General features: G+C 39.1%; 1 protein-coding gene across 4 annotated transcripts in view; it reads right to left on the reverse strand.

Moving 5' to 3' along the window:
- acss2 (acyl-CoA synthetase short chain family member 2) overlaps positions 1-17,533 on the reverse strand; it is a 117,318-nt gene that overhangs the window by 37,071 nt on the left and 62,714 nt on the right. For 3 of the 4 annotated variants that reach the window (XM_039735991.1, XM_039735993.1, XM_039735990.1), the window contains 6 exons: positions 10,834-10,925; positions 6,731-6,834; positions 4,666-4,738; positions 3,829-3,904; positions 2,676-2,796; positions 1,951-1,998 (listed from right to left, as the gene is read on the reverse strand). In XM_039735991.1, coding sequence (XP_039591925.1) covers positions 1,951-1,998; positions 2,676-2,796; positions 3,829-3,904; positions 4,666-4,738; positions 6,731-6,834; positions 10,834-10,925 — 514 coding nt within the window. The remainder of the gene's footprint in view (positions 1-1,950; positions 1,999-2,675; positions 2,797-3,828; positions 3,905-4,665; positions 4,739-6,730; positions 6,835-10,833; positions 10,926-17,533) is intronic. The other variant, XM_039735992.1, reaches the window with a different exon arrangement.

Below are 17,533 nucleotides of genomic sequence, written 5' to 3' on the forward strand. Positions count from 1 at the left end.
CCACAGTGATGTGGGCTCTGCATGAGACTGTCGTGGTGAAAAAGGAGCTGAGCCGTAATGCAAAGCTCTCAATTTACCAGTCGATCTACGTTTCTACCCTCACATATGGTCATGAGGTATGGGTAGTGACCGAAAGAACGAGATTGTGAATACAAGCAACTGAAATGAGTTTCCTCCGCAGGGTGTCTGGGCTTTCCCTTAAAGATAGGGTGAGAAGCTCAGTCATCCGGGAGGGGCTCAGAGTAGAGCCGCTGCTCCTTTGCACTTCCCTGGCAAGGTGTTCCGGGCACGTCCAACCGGGAGGAGGTCCCGGGGAAGACCCAGGACATGCTAGAGAGACTATGCCTCCCGGCTGGCCTGGGAACACCTCAGGATTCTCCCGGAAGAGCTAGAAGTAGCCGGGGCGAGGGAAGTCTGGGCATCTCTGCTCAAGCTGCTGCCCCCGCGACCCGACCTCGGATAAGCTAAAGAGGATGGATGGATGGATGAACTTGCAATAATTTATTCAATGAAAAATGAACAGACATGCCATTTTTGTCTTTGGTTTAGGCGGTGGTGCTTCGAAGTAATGTGTGTCAAGTAGGGGGCATATGTAGGGCAGAGCCAAATGATTTAGATGCACTAAACAATTTGGTTTTTGGGATATGGAAAATTACTTGACAGGAACTGAAGGAATTTCAACTCATGTACGTGAAAAAGAAGCCAGTTTTCATGCAATCAAAGAGAAAATGATCATCATGTCCACCCAATATAAACTATTAATGGTTGCATAACCTACTAAAGTTCTGTATGTGGAATACTACCTGCTCTTTCCATGGTGGCTAAATAATTTGTGAATGAACTATATTTTGAGAGTTGCCTCCCAGAATCAGGGCACTTTAAAGAACATGTATATACACCCAAGTTGAAAATGCACATGCCAGTGAATTTACCACAACAGCTATGTGAAAAAGTGGGTACACCACTTGAAATGTTTTTTAACATATGGGGACATATCAAGATTTGACCTTGATTTAAGTTCGTTTCACAGTCAAAATGTTAATGTGCCACGTTGCCTAAAAAAGACTGAAGGAAATAATTTACTCTTCTTTGGCAGTGCATCAGATCTGAGCATTAAAAAAAATGGTTCTAAATGTCAATGATCTTCATTAACTCTCTATTTTCTAGAATGAAAAAAGAAATTGATGAAGTAGCAACTTTACTACTGGTCTTCAACACAAGAGAGAAGACTATGGAGTAAGATCACTGTCAAAAACAATTTGTAATAATTTAAGTCAAATTTACATTTCACACGTGTCAAATACTCTTGCGCTAACCCCAAAAGAGGGGTTATGTTTATGCGGTATGCCACAGAGGTCCTTATGTTTAATGGTTCAAAGAGGTCTATATTAATATATTAATGTAATCATTTTTTTGCAATCAAAAGAGACAGAAATACTTTGGAGTATCCACATTCAACATAGTAGACTTTATAATCAATGTCCCCTTCAAAAAAGATGAACTTTTCCTTAAACAATAAGAACTGAGGAACTAATGCACTAAAGATGCTTAAACATACACCTTGCCAGTGTTTAAAGCTATAGTTTCAGCAGTACATGTCTAATGATTTCATTAGCAGCCACAGAGGTTTAACTGACCATATGAAAAAATACTACAATGACCTACAATACCTTTCTCTAGCCAAACTAATAATCCCTGTATTCACTGAAATGCCAGAAAGTGCATACTTTATGTTAATTGAAACTCAATTTCATGGGGCATACTTTAAAAACGAAATTATGAGCACAAAGAATTAACAGAAGCATGATTAGCAGAAAACATACACTGACAGATTGTAAGTAAATAGATAATGGAGCTGTATCCTGACTAAAGAGGCACTGCGGCAGATCATCACTTGAGAGGTGAGACCTGCCAAAGGCAAAGAAAAGGCTCATCAAAAGACAAAAATACCTGAGGTTTATGACGGACATTCGTTACTTTTTCAGTCTGATTCTCTGGCTAAAATGTTGATTCAGGCAGGATTGGAAGAAAATAAAATGAAGTTAAAATATTTGCCAAAGTAAATAAAGGAATGATTAAAATAATCAATGAAATGGAAGAGAGTTAAATTGTCACAGATGTGCTCCATTAACCTGATTGAAATTCATTTTAAAAGCAGAATGTTTGTTAATTGTAGGGGGAGATTATTAAATTGTAGTCAGCTGAGAGAAATTTTACTGATCACATTTAAGGTGCACGTCAGCTTTAAATTACAGTTCACATCTTTAGCAATAAGATTCATGTCATGGCAAAATAACAGCTCTTAGCCAGCTACACAAGACAGAGTATATGCAGATACAAAAACAACAAAGCATCTCCTCTTACAAACAACAAACCAGACATACCGGCAATATCAAGTGCTGGAGAAAATTTTCTTTATCAATCTCACTGTATCTTCACAAATAAACACACACACACACACACACACACACACACACACATATGTCAAGATTTCAATCCCGAAACAAGGAGCAACACAAAAAATTGAATACAACATAAGTGTGACTCTCATGCAGAATAAGCCACAATTGTAATTCTGTTTATTTATTCCAAAAATTATTATTATGTATAATTTTATTTGCTGAGCAAACAATATGTTAACTTAAGATCTTGCTGCCTCTTCTTTAATTTCTCACCTGCATGTCATGACATAGCCTCTTTGCAGGAGGAGAATTCAAGCAAGCGAACAGCTCCCCATCAGTGACTTTCTCTTTACAAAGATGTTTTAAGACAATACACTTCTTTATACTGAAGTCCCTAAAATCAACATAAAAAAAAAAAAAATCGAAGCTATATAGAATTACAGGCTAAAATATTTACTGTATTACCAAATACGTACCGAACAACTCAAAAATATAAACACTGCCTAAACCAAGCATTTCACTAATGGGTGCTATAAAGCAAAGAAGGAATAGAGAGTGTTAAACACATAACACGTATTTCATGCAGCAAAAAATTATAATGCAATAAATGCACCAGCTGAACTCTATAAGATATCACAAGCAATCATACTACAGCTAGCTTACAAATACTTACTTAAATTTACTTTTGAGACTCATCACACATATTTTCCCTCATATTATCTACTCTCTATGAAGTCTTAATTAGGATTTCATAAAAAAATAACAGAATTCAGTACCTTCAAGTACTGCAAAAATGCATCTATTACACATTTACTGTTATGTAATAAGACCCTAACAAATACATCTTTGGGCTTTCATAACACTTATAAATGAGACCAACTAAAAAAATTTCACTTTGGAGTGATCTGAAGTGGCTTTACGGAGACACATTTCTCTTGATATTTCATATTTACCATTAGACCAGTGAATCCTTCATATTAACAAATAATTTTACCATCAAGTTAACATGCCATACTTGCTCAGAGATGAATAATCTATCTACTGATGTTTTATAAGTGATATTAAGATCAAAAGAAGCCTTTTTTAAGGTTTTGACACACAAGAGTAAATAAGTAATTGATTCATTCTTGCAGTACCTACAGTGTTACCTAAAATAGACATGTAGGAGAGTTTTTATACTGTTCTACATAATTTAGTCCCTGTTTCATAAGAAAAATTACTTCATAATAAGAGACAGACACGATAACTAATATCATAGGGAATTCAACTAAAACAGGTGCAATGATTTCATATTCAAGAAATATTGAACATCCATATTATTTCCATTACAAGTAAACAGCAAAATATATGATGTACAACTTTTATAATTTATTACAAAAATTACAGGCACAGATAATGCAGAGATAGATATTCTATAGATACTTACTTTTCTTTGCATTTCTGGAGTGCTTCATCAGCAATCAGCTTTAAACTAATAAGTTTGTCGCCTCTATAAAAACCATCTTAAACAAAACAGGAGAAAATATCCATAAAAATACCATTTGATAAAAATAATTTCCACCACTGTGTGGTTATCAAAACATGAAAGGAAATTAACAAAAAGCAATGAAATTAACAGCTGAGACTGTCAGGCAAAACTAAAAGGTAGGGATTCTGAAGTACCTGTTAATGCCTTAAGTCACTTCCTTCTCCAAGCAAAGACATAATTAAAAACAAGTTTTTGTCTAATTTGATTGAAGGTTCATTATGTGCAAAGATAAAATGTAGCTAACTACAGTAATGGAACAAATATATGTAGCACATTGTGTGTTAATGATAATAAAAGGCACTGAAAATATTACAATTGTGCTTCAGATTTATCATTAACTGTTCTGTTCAACTGATGCATTTCTGGCATTCTTTGTTGTTTTCTTTTTTCAATTTATCCTGCCTTAATCTATCAAGGAACAAATTTGCCATATTCAAAACATAAAGTACTTCTAAAAGGCAGTTACATAAAGTACTTCTAAAAGGCAGTTACATGATTGTGTAGGGCAGTGTTTTTCAACCTTTTCGCTGGAGTGGAACCCTGCACGAATGGTTACCTTGCTCGCAGGAACCCTGTGCAATTATCCACCTGTATGTCCTATATCATTAGGACTTTTTCGGCGGAACCCTTGGCTAGCACTCACAGAACCCCAGTTGAAAAACACTGGTGTAGGGGATATTCAAAGTGCAAATAGCCACAGTATTGTCATCTGAGTGAAAAAGTGGTAATGCTCACCAGCACATATTAAAAGAGAACACTTTGAATCCAAGATTCGTTCACAAAGTGATTCAGCAGAAAAACCTGCAAACTGATGGAGAAACGGAAAACAAATCATTAAATTAAAAAATTCTGAACTTGCATGGCAATAAAAATTTTCATCAAAACAGATACATGGGTTAAATCAAGAAACAGTTACTCTGAAAACATATTCATGATGGCATATGGGTAGTTTGAGCACATACGGAGTCAAAATCCTACAGTGAATTTCAGGAGGTCCCACTTCCTCTGCCCCAAGAAATCTCACTATGGAACGCTGTTCAACAATGGAGCGATTCCGCAGTGCAGCGTCAATGTTTATTTAAACCTAGCTTTAACTAGAGTAACAGCAGAGCGCTGCACTGTTTGTGTTCAAAATACCCATAAGCCATTGCAAGCATGTAGAATTGCATCAGCTGCCAACAGCTGCAGTTACTGTGTAGCTTTCAAATTGGATTTACTTTTTGATGTATTCTCATTGTTTAAAAAATATTAATAACTAGTTTAATTAAAAAAAAAAAATAATTGTCTAAGTAAATACAGGGTGCGGCAGAAATAACTCCCACATTTCAAAGGGGGACTGAAAAAAAATGCTACGAGGTATCACCAAAAACGTTTTATTTCCTAAATGTAGATATAAAAAAGTTTTTTTACTTTAAGTTTTAAAAATCATATCGTCCAAATGGTGGCCTTGACGGCTGATACACATTTGGAGCCGTTCTTGGAAGTAGCATGTTGGGCAAAATTCCTTCAATTTCTTCTTGAATAGCCTCCTTTAGTTGGTCCAAGGACTGAGAACGATGTTTGAAAACCTCGGCCTTGAGGTACCCCCACAGAAAAAAGTCACAGGGACTTAAATCAGGCGAGCGCGGTGGCCACGGAACTGCCCCGCATAAGAATACCACTCGACCCGGGAACATCTCCTGCAAAATTTTGCGCGGACAATGTGCTGTATGGGCCGTAGCTCCATCCTGTTGGAACCAGAAGTCCTCTAGGTTGTGTTCTTCCCCATACTCTTCAATTTTAGGGCACAGAAAATTCTCCAACGTGTCACAGTATCGATTGGAATTCACAGTAACTGTGGCTCCAAACTCTTCGAAAAAGTAAGGCCCAATGACGCCTATAGACGACACAGCACAACAAACGGTCACTTTTGGGCTGTGAAGAGGCCGTGCATGGAGTTCTCGAGGGTTTTCAGCAGCCCAGTGGTGAAAATTTTGTTTGTTCACTGTGCCAGAAAGGTGGAAATGGGCTTCATCGCTACTCCACAGAATGCCAGTGGGAGTCACAGCTGCGATGATCCCATTACAGCAATCCATACGTCCTCCCTAGTCTGCTGGAAACAATTCCCGAGCAATCATAATCTTGTATGGGTGAAAATGAAGGTCAGTATGCAAAATTTGCCTCACAGTTCTTTCCGAAATCTGAACAGCTGAGGCATGTTTACGTGCTGAACGTGTTGGAGACAGCTCAATCAAAGCCCTCACTGCAGCGATGTTTTCGGGTGTTCTCACATTTTTGGGACATCTAGGTGGTTTTCACTTCAGTGCAGATCCTGTTGCCCTTACTCTTTGAACCCACAGCAAAATCGTTTTCCAGTCTGGAACACTTTTATTAGCACGTAAACCGAACCGCATGCGAAACACCCTCTGCGTCGCAGCTACAGATTCGCCATTTTTGAAAAAAGCCTTCACTACAAAGCCTCGATGCTAACCGGACCACGGCATGGTGACAACTGAAAACTTTATTATGTACCGTACCTAATGGAACGGACCGCACCCCTCTACCTGCTTTGGGGACCCCACAGTGATTTTTTTGAAATGTGGGAGTTATTTCTGCTGCTGCTTCCTGTATGTTGTTTTCAAATAAATAATTTGACAAAATGTTATAATGAGGAAGAAGGAACAAATGTATTCATTTATTATTGGGGCACATGATAATTTCTCTACTTATTTACTTTTATCAAGTTTAATTAAGAATACATAATAAAAGGCTAGTTGTGATTAAGAATTGGGCAATCTTATTTGAAAATGATCTTACTCACCACAATTGAATGCACAGCTCCAATGCGGGCACAAGCTAACATAGCTACAACCAGTTCCACAATCATTGGCATGTAGATAGACACTCTATCACCTTTTTTCACACCTGCCATAAAAGAAAAACATTTAAATTGGAAAGTACACATGCATACTCACACATATACACATCCACTCTTTACCCAAGCATGTACATATGAAAAGGACAAAATCAGAAAGACACATAACAAAATATTAACATCTAGGACCTAAAAAGTAGTAGTGCTAAACTTTGCCAACAAAACTTCATTAGTCCTTCTGGGAATGCTGTCTTGCAAGTCCTGAACTGGGTGCAGTGGGATCCTCAATTTCAAAAATGAAGCTTGAATATGAAGGCAAGATTTTTGCTCTTGTCACTGTCACAAATGATGTAAACTTTCAGAATATTCCAAAGCTCAAGGTATGCACTCTGAAGTTTACAATTAGAGCTTGTAACATGATTTTGAAAGCTGGTGGTAAAGTTATAACCTTTGATCAGTTCCCTCTGGCATCTCATAAGGGAAGGGTTGGTCTGCCTGCCAGGTCCCTGAAAGTGCTAAGAAGTGTATTAGCATTTTGAAAAAGCAACTGGTAGTTTTCCCAGTTACACCAAACCACTGGGCTAGCAGTGGATATTCAGACTAATTTCTAGATGTGTGGTCAGTTCAATTGACTGGACATGATTAAGAATGGCACACACCAGTCTAGTGAAGGTCCCAGAGTTAACAATGTGTATCAGAATAAAAACCAAGCCATGAGGTTAAGGAATTGCTTGCAGAGCTCAGACACATGATTATACTGAAGCATAGATCTGAGGAAGGCTACAAAAAATTCCTGTAGCACTGGAAGTTCCCAAGAGCATAGCTGCTAGGGCTGTGCGATATGACCAAAATCTTATATCCCGATATTTCATTTCATATCCCGATATCACGATATAGTACATTTTCTTTGTATTCAGTGAATAGTTTATATAATCACCACTCCTTTTTTTTCATTTAAATTAAAAAAATCAAAAATGAGAAGTACTCAACTTGTAATTATTTCTGTTCTTTTATTTAGAACATTTGAGCAAATGTTTGACTTAGAATGTAAACATAAAATGTTAATGTATCAAATATAAAACACTTTTCAAAAACAAATTACTAAAGGCCCAATATAAAATACTGCTATATAAAATGCCTGACATAAACAAAATGTGAACTGTAGCAGCAATAACTCTCACAACATATATTAAATATAAAAGGATCAAAGCACTAACAACTAAACTATATAAGGCCAATAAACCCTTTAAACAAAATAAATACAAGTCTAACATTAACTGTCAAAACCAAATGTAAACATTGTACTTCAAACTGTAGCAGCAATAAGGCTTACGACAAAAATATATTAAATATATAATACTAAATATAATATTTTTTAGGCTACATTCTAGTAAAATGTTAATTTGCACATCGTAGTGTGGCAAATCTCCGTTAATGAGTTACAGCTGATCGCCCCGTGCGTGGGACTGGATGGCGCTAACGTGTTGATGCCGTCCAGCCCCAAGCACGGGGCGATCCGCGGTAACTCGTTAACGGAGATTTGCCGTGTAAACGTAATGTAGCGTTCTGTTCTTTATTGTAGAGTTCTGTTCTGCAGTTTGTGTTCTGTGATTTACATCCCTCTTAGTTATTTATTCTGTTGTCCCTGTTATTTCTGATGGACTGTAATAGAGTGGAAGGTAAAGGAGGTTCCGGAGGGATGGGGGAAGCGCTGTGAAAAAGGAGGAGTGGACGACGATCTTGTCGCCCCTAGCTAAGAGAGTTTGTTTTTGGATTGCTGTCTGTTCGGCGTGGTTGTGGCCAACAGCAACCATTTTTTTTTTGTTTGTGTTTAATAAAGAGGGAACTAACCAAGTGACCGTCTCGGATCGTCATTACGTCTGGAAGACGCTACAGTAATTTTAACAAGATTAACGCTGACAGCAAACGTGCAGGGAAAATTATGCCTTAAGCAAATTGTTTTGGTAGCAATTAATCTTCCAAGCTTTTAACATGCTCGTTTAAATAGTACCTTTACAACTGTAATATCCTACGTGACCTGCCTCTCAGTTATAAACTCTCTGCATGCTCGCTCACGTGCTTTTTGCGGAGGTGGTAGAAGAGGTTTGTCGTGTTGGAGTCTGTGGTAGCGATCGGTTTGCAGCATAATTTGCACAGTACCGTTTTCTGGTCCGTGTCAGACTCTTCAAATCCAAACCATCTCCATACTACAGAGGCAGCCCCTCGTTTAGGAACAAGGTCCTTCTGTGTGGAGCTACCTGGTGTTGCCTTGTCTTCATCAGCCATGCTAGTGTGTCTGCATCCACGTGGTGGCCATCAAAACAATGAAAAAAATATTGCCGTAAACAGTTTATTTTGCGACACCACGAAACAAACGATAGTGTAATGTGCAGCGATAGACGTTTTCATATTGTCATCCGATATATATCGTTATATCGAACAGCCCTGTCAGCTGCCTTCACAATTCTTAAATGAAAGAGCTTAGAGCAGCAAAGACTCCTCCTAGAGCTGGCCATCTAGTCAGACTAAGCAATGATGGGTGAAGGGCCATGGTAAGAGTAGCTACCAAGAACCCAATAGTCACTCTGGCTGAGCTCTGGAGAACCTTTGGAGAGATGAAAGAAACTTCCAGGAAGAGAACCATCACAACTCTACTCCACCGATCTAGGCTTTATGATAGAGTGGCCAGACAGAAGCCTTCACTCAGTAAAACACACACAGAAGCCTTGGTACGTAGTTTTTTTAAAAAGGCACCTAAAGGACTCTCAGGGTATGAGAAACAAGATTAGTTAGATGACACCAAGATTAGATTCATATCTGGAGGAAACCAGGCATCACTTATAACTGGTGCAATACCGTTCTAACAAAGAAGCATTGTGGTGGCAGCATCACACTGGGGTTTGGTTTTCAGCAGCAGGGCACGGATGATTAGACAGGGTTGAAAGAAAGCTGACTTCAGCAAAGTACAGAGATATCCTTAATGAGAAGAGGCTTCATTGTGCTCTGGACTTCAACAGGACAATGATCTTAAGTACAAACCAAAGATAACACAAGAATGGCTTTGGGACAACTCTGGGAATGTCCTTGAGTTGCCCAGCCAGAGCCCAGACTTGAACCAAATTAAACTTCTTTGGAGACACCAAAAAATATCTGTTGTTACAGAATATACTTTGCAAATAAAGAACAGCCTTGAGACATCATTATATATCAACTCCGTTACACCTATAGGTAGAGTTCCACATGCTACTTTTATATGCAGTAGAGCAGACTGAAGAAATTCAGCCTCACAGAACAATTTGCAGAAAAAAATGGTTGAAAATTCCCAAATCAGAAGCTTGATGTGTAATACTCAAGAAGACTCCTGGCTGCAATAGCTGCCAAAGATACTTCAATGAAGTACTTAGTAAACTGTCTGAATAACTTGTGTCAATGTGATATTTGTTTCTTTTTTAATACATTTGTAAAAAATTCTAAAATCCTGTATTTGCTTTGTCATTCTGGTGTACTGAGTGTTGCTTGATGTGGAGAAAAATTTAATTATTTTAGCACACGGCTGCAACATAATAAAATATAAAAATAGTGAATGGGTCTGAATACTTTCAGAATCCACTGTATAACAATGGTAATTAATATTATATTTATGTGCAAAGCATAACAAACTGAATTAATTGCATGAAACGTTCTATATAAATAAAAGTATTATTATGAGAGATAAATGCTGGTCCCCTTCACCGTGAAGAGGAAAAGGTTTATAAAATAAAATGACAATTTTATTTTATATTTTCACACGCTAAGTTAATTTCCATGTGCATGTTTTTTTATTGACTTTTTACATAATTAAAAGTCAATTTTAGACTTATAGCCAATGGATACAACTAAACCCAAATGCTCTTAAAAAGCAAGAGGACAATACAGTAGATATAAAGGAAGCAAAGATTGCTGTGCCCACTTTGCCCGCAAACAAACTAGTTGTGAGGGTCAGTTGTGAGGTGAATCAGGCCGTATGACACACAACAAATTCCCTCGGCTAACCCCAAAACCCTTCTTACCTTGAGATCTCAAAACATTGGAAAATTTGCACACTTGCTGTAGCAGCTCTTGGTAGGTTACCTTCATCTCGTCTCCAGGTTCATTGCCTTCCCTGAGATAAACAGATAGGAAAATACTTCAGCATGGATAAACATTACAAACTCCACACAGAAAATGACCAGCCATGGAACCATGAGGGAGAAGATCAATAATTGAAATACTCATGTAATTATAAATTGGTTGAAAACATACTTTTTATACACAATATTTTTTATATATATCACCCACATGCGAGTAGGAGGCAGCTAAAGGGCCTGAGTAATTGTAATAAAACATCCGACCAGGGAGCGGAGGAGTGCACGGACTGTCTTTCTCAGTTCCCTACAGACCTTTCCCGGGAAATCCTGCAAGGTTCCGGCACCTCAGAAGATGTCACTTCCGTAGCCGGCCCCTTTGATGACGTCATTTCAGAAGCCGGCCCCTTTGATGACGTCACTTCAGAAGCCGGCCCCTTTGATGACATCAGTTCCTCTCCAGACCTTTAAAGCCTCCATCTTGGGCTGCTATAGCCAGTTCTGTTTTGGACTCTGTGATATGCACATCATACTTTTGAATCAAAAAACCCTTTTGCAGCTGGGAAAAACAATATACAGGTGGCTGCCCCAAACCTTTATAATGTTTTGGACTTGTATTTATGACAGTGGCGTAGCCAGCAGGTTGAAGTCCCAGAAGAAACTGGGGCTCGGACATGTAAATAACCAGGTAGGAAAGTATCGGGGCCAAGTTTCTGGGGGGAGAGGGCGTTTGGGGGTCAGTAAGGACTCAGTACAGGCTCCGCTTTTCAAACACAACCCCGGGCTTATAACTTACCAAATAGAGAATTTGAAGGGGACATACAGATGTAGGCTGGTTTCTGGGGATGAAACAAAAAGGGTTTATTACGTTCTCTCAGAGAAGAGAGCTGAGCCGCCCACTGGGACTGAGGTCCCAGATAAATATGGGCTATCCCCAGTCCAGCTAGCAAAAATAATAAAAAACTGGGTACTTGATCCAGAGAGATCAGTCCAGGAGCAGGCTATGGCCCTCTGGGAGCAGGTGGCTGTATGGCTAAGGCCATTTGAATTAACCACCTGCCAGATAGTACAACAGGTAGCCTGCCTTATCTTCTTAAAAGGCCTCCCTAAAAACTTTGCCCAGCCGGACTGGGGTGACTTTCACTCTATGGAAGAGCTTATAAAGCTCATGAAATCACCCAAGACAGTCTCGAAATCTGGGACAGCAGAACGGGCCTCTAGTGGATTTCCTAAAGATCACGTCCTACTGAATAAGTCTCTTACACATACATCAGAGCCCATTTCTGAGTTTCCGGGCCACTGGGCGTGTGACCTACCCGGGAGCGAGGCGGGACGTAGGTAGAGGGGGGAGATAGTTTGTGCGCTCTTGCCAACCCACTGACGTGTTCAAATACAGGATCAGTAGTCATTAATGGTTATAAACTCCATGACCTGTTTGATTCTGGCAGCAACCTTTCCGTTGTTGATTGTCAATATGATTTACCACGAAAAAGAATAAAAAAAATGACCAGTATTACATGTATTCACGGACACACCTGGATGCCCTGTGTTTTGTGAGTCAGGGAGGATCGCTAAAAAAATTTCCCATGGTGGTACACCCTAATCCTCCCTTTCCAGCGATTCTAGGGCAGGACTGGTCAGAAAATAAATGCGGTAAACTATTGCTACTCCTGATAAAAACTTAGGCCTCGTTATAGATGGGGATAACTTATCTCCAGCTGTCTTCACAGCCAGCGGAGAGAGATATGGAAACCCACGAGGAGGATGGGGAGATTCCTGGTCCGTCGCAGGCAAATACATCATCCACCCGAGTCAGGAGGAATCCCCTCCCTTTGAGGTCAGACCAGACCCTCTCTCCGACATTCACTTTCAGTTTAAACAAACACCGACTTCTTTTAAAAGGGAGCAGTGGAATGATGACTCCCTAAAATTTGCAAAAAATGTAGTAGTCCTTGTCAACGTCCAACGCACACACCAGCCCATGCTACAAGGACCTCACTTTGTAACAGAAAATGATCTATTATATCGGGTCGCGAAACATGGGGTGGAGGTTTGGAAACTGTTGTTAATTCCACGAACCAACCGGCTGCAGGTTTGTGAATTAGCTCAAGCCCACCTCCTTGGAGGCCATTTAGGCTCCGAAAAACCTTTATAGAGTGGATTAAGCTCAGATTTTATTGGCCGGGAATTAACAAGGAGGTTTGCCGTTTTTGTATTGTATTTCTTGTCCAGAATGTCAATTGTGGCAAATTCCTAGGAGGGACCGTGCTCCTCTCGTTCCCCTTCGAATAAATCTGGATCGATATTGTAGGACCCATGGAGCCCTCAGCCCAAGGTCATAAATATATATTAGTCCTCATGGATTATGCGACCCGATATCCGGAAGCTGTTCCCTTGCGCTTGGCTACATCTAAAGCAATCGCATGGTAACTAGTAGGAGTATTTGCGAGGGTCGGTATTCCTAAAGAAGTCCTAAACGGACCAAGGAACACCTTTTGCCTCAGAAACGTTGAGGGAAACAGCCAAGTTACTGAAAATAAAGCACTTAAAGACCGCGGTGTACCATCCTTAAACCGACGGTCTAGTGGAGAGGTTTAATCAAACTCTCAAGCAGATGCTTCGCAAGGTGGTCAGTGGGGAATGGGAGGAATTGAGATCAACTCCTCCCCCTCATTCTCTTTGCCTATCGGGAAGTCCCAAAAGCCTTTACGGGGTTCTCTCCTTTTGAATTGTTATACGGGTGACAACCCCAAGGCATATTGGATATTTTGAAAGAAGATTGGGAAGGAGAGGCTCTTCCCTCTACAAATATTTTGGAATATATCGCACAGTTATGCGACAGATTTGGGAAAATTCTACCTATTTTAAAAAGTCATATGGAAGAGACACAATCAGCACAGGTCCTTTATTACGATCGTGGCACAACACTCCGAAAATTCCAGCAGGGGGATCGTGTCATGGTATTAGTTCCCACCTCCCATTCTAAATTTCTTGTCCATTGGTAAGGCCATTATGAAATTAAGGAGAGAAAAGGATTGGTAGACTACATGGTGAAACAACCCAATCGTAGACCAAGTGAGAGGGTTTATCATGTGAACTTGCTGAAGCCGTGGAAGAAGAGGGAACCTAATCCCTCCTCCGCTCAGCCCTGCTCATTCTTTGCTCACATAGACACCCTTAATTTCGGCGAGGAATTAACTTATAGACAAAGATGGGAGCTGGAATCAGCTATCCTGTCCATCTCGGAGGTGGCGAGTGAAAAACCCGTAAGGACCTCTCTGATTGCGCACGACATAGTGACTGAACCAGGGGTTATAGTCCGGGAGCACCCCTATAGACTTCCTAAAGCAAAGAAAACAGAAGTGTAGCAGGAAATCAAGCGGATGCTGGAACCAGAAGTGATTGAGGAAAGTTATAGACCCTGGTCCAGCCCAATTGTCTTGGTTAGTAAGCCTGATGGGAGTTGGAGGTTTTGCAATGACTTCCGTCGTCTTAACCAGGTCTCCCTTTTTGATGCTTATCCCATACCTCGCGTGGATGACCTCCTTGAGAGGCTTGGGCAAGCTGAATTTTTGACCACGCTTGACATGACAAAGGGGTACTGGCAGATTCCTTTAACGGACTCCGCGAAGGTCAACACCGCGTTTAGCACTCCTAAAGGACACTGGCAGTATCGTGTTCTTCCATTCGGGTTACACGGGGCTCCTGCGACTTTCCAGCATCTGGTGGACAAAGTGCTCCAACCCCATAATGCGTATAGTGCTGCCTATCTGGATGACGTTGTCATCAATTCCAGGACATGGAAGGAACACGTACAGCTGGTCACTGCGGTATTGCGAACACTAGGAGAAGCCGGGCTTCGTATTAATCCCAAGAAATGTTTTTTTTGGATTGAAAGAGGCTAAATATGTGAAACCACAGTGTTCAAAAATAGATGCCGTTGTCCGCAAGTGTTCAGTCTCTCCCTGTGCATTCCCAGTGCAGCAAGAGAGAAAGAGTGCGAGAGAGACACAGACAGACACACGCGCGCACACACACACACGAGAGAGACATAGAGAGAGAGAGAGACACAGGCAGGCACATGCACACACACACACACACACACACACGAGAGAGAGACACACACACACGCCAGGGAGGGCTGGCCACATAATCCACTGTAATCATGTTTTACAACAAAACAGAAAAATTTTACTGAAAAAATGAACTTAGCAACAAAAAATAGACTACGCTCACGCTCGCAACTTGCAGTTCTTGTTGCCGATTGATGAGTTTTTTTTTTGGTGGGATGTTGGACAAGCGAAGGTTGGATAAGTGAGACTCTACTAAATATATATATATATATATATATATATATATATATATATATATATATATATATATATATATATATATATATATATATATATACTAGCAGAATACCAGGCATGATGAGAAGTAGTGTGTTAAAGAAGGTACGAAAAAGAAAAGGAAAAATTTTAAAAATAACGTAACATGATTGTTAATGTAATTGTTTTGTCATTGATATGAGTGTTGTTCTCATATCTATCTATATCTATATATATATATATATACATACATATACATATATACACATATATATACATATATATACACATATATATACATATATATATATATATATATATATATATATATATACAGTAATCCTCGCTATATCGCTTTGACTTTCAGCGGTTTCACTCTATCGCTGGATTTTAAATGTAAGCACATCTAAATATATATCACAGATTTTTCACTGGTTACGCTTTCTGGACAATGGGTCTTTTAATTTAGGTTACATGCTTCCTCAGTTTGATTGCCCAGTTGATTTCATACAAGGGACGCTATTGGCGGATGGCTTAGAAGCTACCCAATCAGAGCATGTATTGCATATTAACTAAAACTCCTCAATGCTATAAGATATGCTTCCCGCGCTGTGCTTGTTTGCTTCTCTCTATCTTTCTCACTCTCTCTGCCTGGCGGAGGGGGTGTGAGCAGAGGGGCTGTTTGCACAGAGGACACGGACGCTGCTCTACAAAATGCCGCTTTATCGCGGTGCTTCTGTATACTTAAAAGCATGTATTGATTTTTTGATTGTTTGCTTTTCTTTGCGAGCTCTCTCTGACATTCTCTGCTCCTGACGCTCCTTTATGACGGCGCTCCTTTGAAGATAAGATATGTTTGCTTTCTTTTAATTGTGAGAAAGAACTGTCATCTCTGTCTTGTCATGGAGCACAGTTTAAACGTTTGACTAAAGGGTGTTATTTCATGTCTAGAGGGCTCTAATAATGTTAACAGGGTGGGAGAGTTTATAAGGGCTTAAAATATATAAAAATAACGACACAAACATATGGTTTCTACTTCGCGATTTTCACCTATCGCGGGGGGGTCTGGAACGCAACCCCCGCGATCGAGGAGGGATTACTGTATACATATATATACATATGCATACATATATATATACATACATACATGCATATATATATATGTATATACATATATGCATATATATATATATATATACACATATATATATATATATATATATACATATATACATATATACATATATATGTGTATATATATATATATATATATATATATATATATATATATATATATATATATATATATATATATATATATGTATATATATATATATATATATATATATATATATATATATATATATATATATATATATATATATATATATATATATATATATATATATATATATATATATATATATATATATATATATATATATATATATATATACACATATATATATATGTGTTATTTACGTTCATTTAATCACGGCTAGTGGCGGAAAAATTATAAAATGGAAGGAGGATGGCTTTACCAAAACAATTATTGATGGCTTAATCGATTATTCATAAAGCTTGAATTGGTGATCTGTTTTTCTGTGTTAACCTCATATTTTTTCATACTTCTTCTCAAACTAAGGTGGTGCGAGGGTAAAATGAATCGGGATGCTGATCAAAGTAATCGGTGTACCAGGAAATCATGCATTGACAAAAGCTCCCTTGCTTGTAATGCAAAGTGTGATTAAATGCATTATTTTTTAACGCGTTATGGAGCACATGCATCGAAGCTTCTCAGCTGTGCTTGTGCTAAGAAAAGGAAAGATTTTAAAAATAACTTAACACGATTGTCAATGTAACCTTTTGTAAGTAGTGCCTGGAGGATTCAGTGTGGAGAAACTCTAGAGACAGCGTGTGTATTAACTTGTGGATTTTTCTGTGAGTATTTGGTGGCAGTCTGACGAGGTTGCTTCGGAAGACGGCGTTAGCTGCGGAGCCAAATGAGATGAATGGGAGGGGAGATGATGACGTGACTCCCCCACCCGCCTTAACTGTCAATCCCCCACAAACACAGTCTCGGAATTTGCATAAGCACACCCCTTCACCTACAATTTTAACTTAGTTATAAAGTGATCAAAACTCGTTTATATCCTGCGTCCTCTCATTAAACTTGTATCCCGCATTACCTGTGGGCATGTGAAACGCCAGCGGTAGCCTGTCTATGAACTTCATTTAAAGTTTAGGTTTACACCTTGCTTTCTTTCCGAGGTAGCAGCAGTCATGAATATGGTAGTATATGTCACTCGCTCGCTTCT

This window comes from Polypterus senegalus, chromosome 14 (assembly GCF_016835505.1).
Source record: "Polypterus senegalus isolate Bchr_013 chromosome 14, ASM1683550v1, whole genome shotgun sequence".
Lineage (NCBI taxonomy): Eukaryota > Metazoa > Chordata > Cladistia > Polypteriformes > Polypteridae > Polypterus > Polypterus senegalus.